The sequence below is a fragment of the Lottia gigantea genome, assembly GCF_000327385.1.
Source record: "Lottia gigantea unplaced genomic scaffold LOTGIsca_246, whole genome shotgun sequence".
NCBI lineage: Eukaryota > Metazoa > Mollusca > Gastropoda > Lottiidae > Lottia > Lottia gigantea.
Window position 1 is genome coordinate 47,994 of NW_008708732.1, and position 3,539 is coordinate 51,532.

The following is a 3,539-nucleotide window of genomic DNA, read 5'->3' on the forward strand; positions in this document are numbered from 1 at the left end:
AAGGTTGATTGGATCTTAATTTTCCAAATGTCAGAAGAATTAAAAAATACATGATGTCTTTGAATGACCTTAAATTATGAATGATCACAAAATTGATGAATGTTATGATAATGACACAAAAAGCTCCAAGTACATTATTTACCTTCAGAATGACCATGATACCATGAATATTGCTTAATGTAATATATTTATTTTTTCTCCAATATTTTCTATGTTTGTGCAAGCAGGGGTTATTTTAAATCATTTCCCAAAATCAATCCAATTTCAATCTATTTACACATGGTTCATATATGGGCTTTTGTTGGTGGGCACATTAGAATATTTAATCGATTTTAATGAATTTTAATGAATGGAACGTGTCATTTCAGGAGTTTGTCATTTACTGACAAATAGTCATATGGTTTTAACATCCTATGACTTTATATAGGGCGTCAAGAAACGAAACTTGACCTTGTTAAGCTCACTGCAGTTGCATGTTTTTATGACGCAATGTACAGCAATACAGTTGAGCTTTACATAAAGAGTGGGGAAAAGCCTATCCTTTGATGTACCATGTCTGGCATAGGGATATTGCAGAATATCCGGTGGTGATGGACTTCCTAATGTTTCAGCTTTGTTTGATATGTAAAGGATAAACTTTGAAAACGCGCCAATAGTTTCAACCTATATGATGTCGGAGGCCGATTAGACTGACGACTTCATATAGGTCAAAACTATTAGCATGTTAAAGGAGTTTATCCTACTTAAACCTAAATTCGACTATTGGCGCCCTATAAAGCTGCATGTGGATCGTTCACGTATCTTACTATTGACAACAACAAATTATGTCGGATTCAGACGACCTTTTCCTCACCCACTACTTTTTCTGAAGATGCTTAAAATACTTTAGACTCCGGCGAAGTAAGCCCAAGGTTTGAAGACTTTCAAGACGACATGGTAGCCCCTGTGGGTAACTTTAATTTGGAGCATTCACTTGACGTAGACCACATAAATTCGTCTGATGAAGAACTACTTCAGACCACTCAACAATTTGAAGCAGGCAATGTTCAATCAACTAAAGAGAGCAGAGTATCCCCCAGTCAACAATTAAATGTTCGACAACAGGTAGATTTGGGAAACCGTTTGTCCAAAATTGAAATGACCTCCTTGAAAAGAGTTGCCATCAACAAAAATACAGAAAAAAAGTGTCAGTGGGTAGTGCGGATTTTTGATTCCTGGTACGGAGACCGACACGTAATTTGAAATAATATTGGTGATAAACTTTTGGAACTGAATGACAATGACCTGTGTGATCAAGTATTATTGTTCGTGACGGAAGTGAAAAATCAAAGAGGTGGCGATTATCAAGAGAATACAATTCACGCAATATTAATTTTAATACAGATTTCAACTTTTTATCACTCCGAAAGATATTAGATGCCAAAATGCGATCCTTTGCACAAAGCGGAATAGGTGTACATAAGAAAAAGGCGGATATAATGACGAGAGATCAGGAGGACATGCTCTGGGAACAGGGCCTTTTGGGTGAAGACACGCCCCAAAAGTTAGAGACACTGTGTTTTATCTGAATGGGATCAATGTTTGTTTACGAGGCGGCGAAGAACACCACTCGTTAAAAATCGGCGATAAATCAAATATCACCATCATACTACGGAATGGTGTAAAACATTTAAAATATAGTGAAGACGAATAATGGTGGATTTTCACACAGAGATCTGACACCGAAAACTGTCGAAATTGGACCAAACCAAGAAAACCCAGCCAGATGTCTTGTTCGGTTATACGAAAAGTATATGTCTCTAAGGTGAGTTATAATTATAATAAATTTCTTAGTTTAAAGTGTAAATTCGAAAACATAAAAATGTCTAAATAAATAACGAGATGTTGCACCGAATATGCGTACATTTCGGCTTCGAGTATAAAAGCCCCGTCAGCTGTGCATCAAAAGGTAAGTTTGTTTGTTTGTAGTCCGGGGGATGATCTACATTCCAGTCAAACATCCATTGTGTAATATGTGAACCATTTATGTTTATGATTTAATTGTCTTTTTAGACCAAAAACCTGCAACGCCTATTACGTTCGACCATTGAAGTATCCTAAACGAGATACTTGGTACTGTGCTGTGCCAGTAGGACGCCATACCCTCTCTGGGGTTGTGAAGAGATTGTGTGCCAACGCTGGTGTTGATGGCTTCCATACGAACCATTCACTACGAGCAACCACTGCCACTAGAATGTATGATTCTGGTATAGACGAACAGTTAATAGCCAAAAGAAAGGGCCACACAAATCGACTGGGTAAATATTCTTTTGGTTACGCGGGGGCGAGGGGTATCCATTCCATCATCCTGATTCGTGAAATTCGTGAATTCGAAAAATGATTTTGATTCTCCAGTGACCCGATTGGTAACGCCACCAATCCTTAAAAACCAATGCCTGGGGATGTGTACTAGTTCCTATAATTGCACTTGCTGATATAAGAATTCGCACAATCTGTGTCAAGTGCTAAATTGAAAAACACGCCGAATTACGCCTGGTGTAAAAGCGATTATTATTATTATTATTAGTTGTGAATGCAATTTCAGGTACAAGAGAACCAGTACAGAGCTATTGAAAGTAGTAGATGATGTTGTTCAGGGAAAAAAGATTAGAAAATCCACACCAACAGACGATGATGATGAAAAACTGCAAATGGATAAAACTGAACGCGTTAAACTGACAATGAAGCGCAATGGTGCGAAAATCACGGTTACTCTATGAATTTAGAATAAAATTCAAAGTGTTGTTTGTTTGTGTTTCACTATTTGAGTTCTAATTTGACTATTGGAGCCCTAATTTCACTATTGGCGCCCTAAAGTAACTGTTGGAGTGCTAATTACACTATTGGCGTCTAAAGTATGACTGTCACTCGTACTATTGGAAAGCAATTTAGGTAAAAGTTATGCCAATTCGGTTTTTGTCATGGTGAAATTCTCGTGCATTGAATGAACACCCTTTTACATTTCCATTTTCAGCTTAATGTAAATTAACCATTTGGCGTCATAACGTCAAAATCTGCCCTCAACAAATGCTTGATCATGTGAAGTACACGTTAAACGCTTTTAACTATAGAGAACAATGCAACCTAATGTAACCCCGAAATGACACATTGATAGGATCTTGGGCTGATGGGCTTTAGTTTGCCTTGAGCAAAGTTGTCATTTTAGTTCTGGTCTTTAAACACATGAGTAAAATGTGAGGCTTTCTGTTTACTTTTGAGAGCTTCAGTTCTAACATAAGCTTGTCACATAATATAAAAAAGAATTTAATGTTATATAAAATGTAATGTACAATTACTGTTGTTAAAATAAATATTTAACCTTTTGATTTAGGAGGCCAATTATATCTTTTTTGACATTTAGACATCTGCTTTTTTCTTGTCAACTGACATTGTGGGAGTCTTAGTTTGTTTTCGAAATTTCTTTATTCAGCTTTAAATACTGTAGCAATTTATACCCCTTAAGCACTGCAAAAGTAATTCAGTTTCTTTAAAACTTTTTC

General features: G+C 36.5%; 1 protein-coding gene across 1 annotated transcript; it reads left to right on the forward strand.

Moving 5' to 3' along the window:
- Positions 1–933: 933 nt before the first annotated feature.
- LOTGIDRAFT_175143 (hypothetical protein) lies at positions 934–2,380 on the forward strand (the record flags this gene model as incomplete). The annotated part of the gene is made up of 3 exons (XM_009055493.1): positions 934–1,104; positions 1,686–1,804; positions 2,053–2,380. The coding sequence occupies 3 exons, from the start codon at positions 934–936 to the stop codon at positions 2,378–2,380; spliced, it is 618 nt and encodes a 205-aa protein (XP_009053741.1).
- Positions 2,381–3,539: the final 1,159 nt, after the last annotated feature.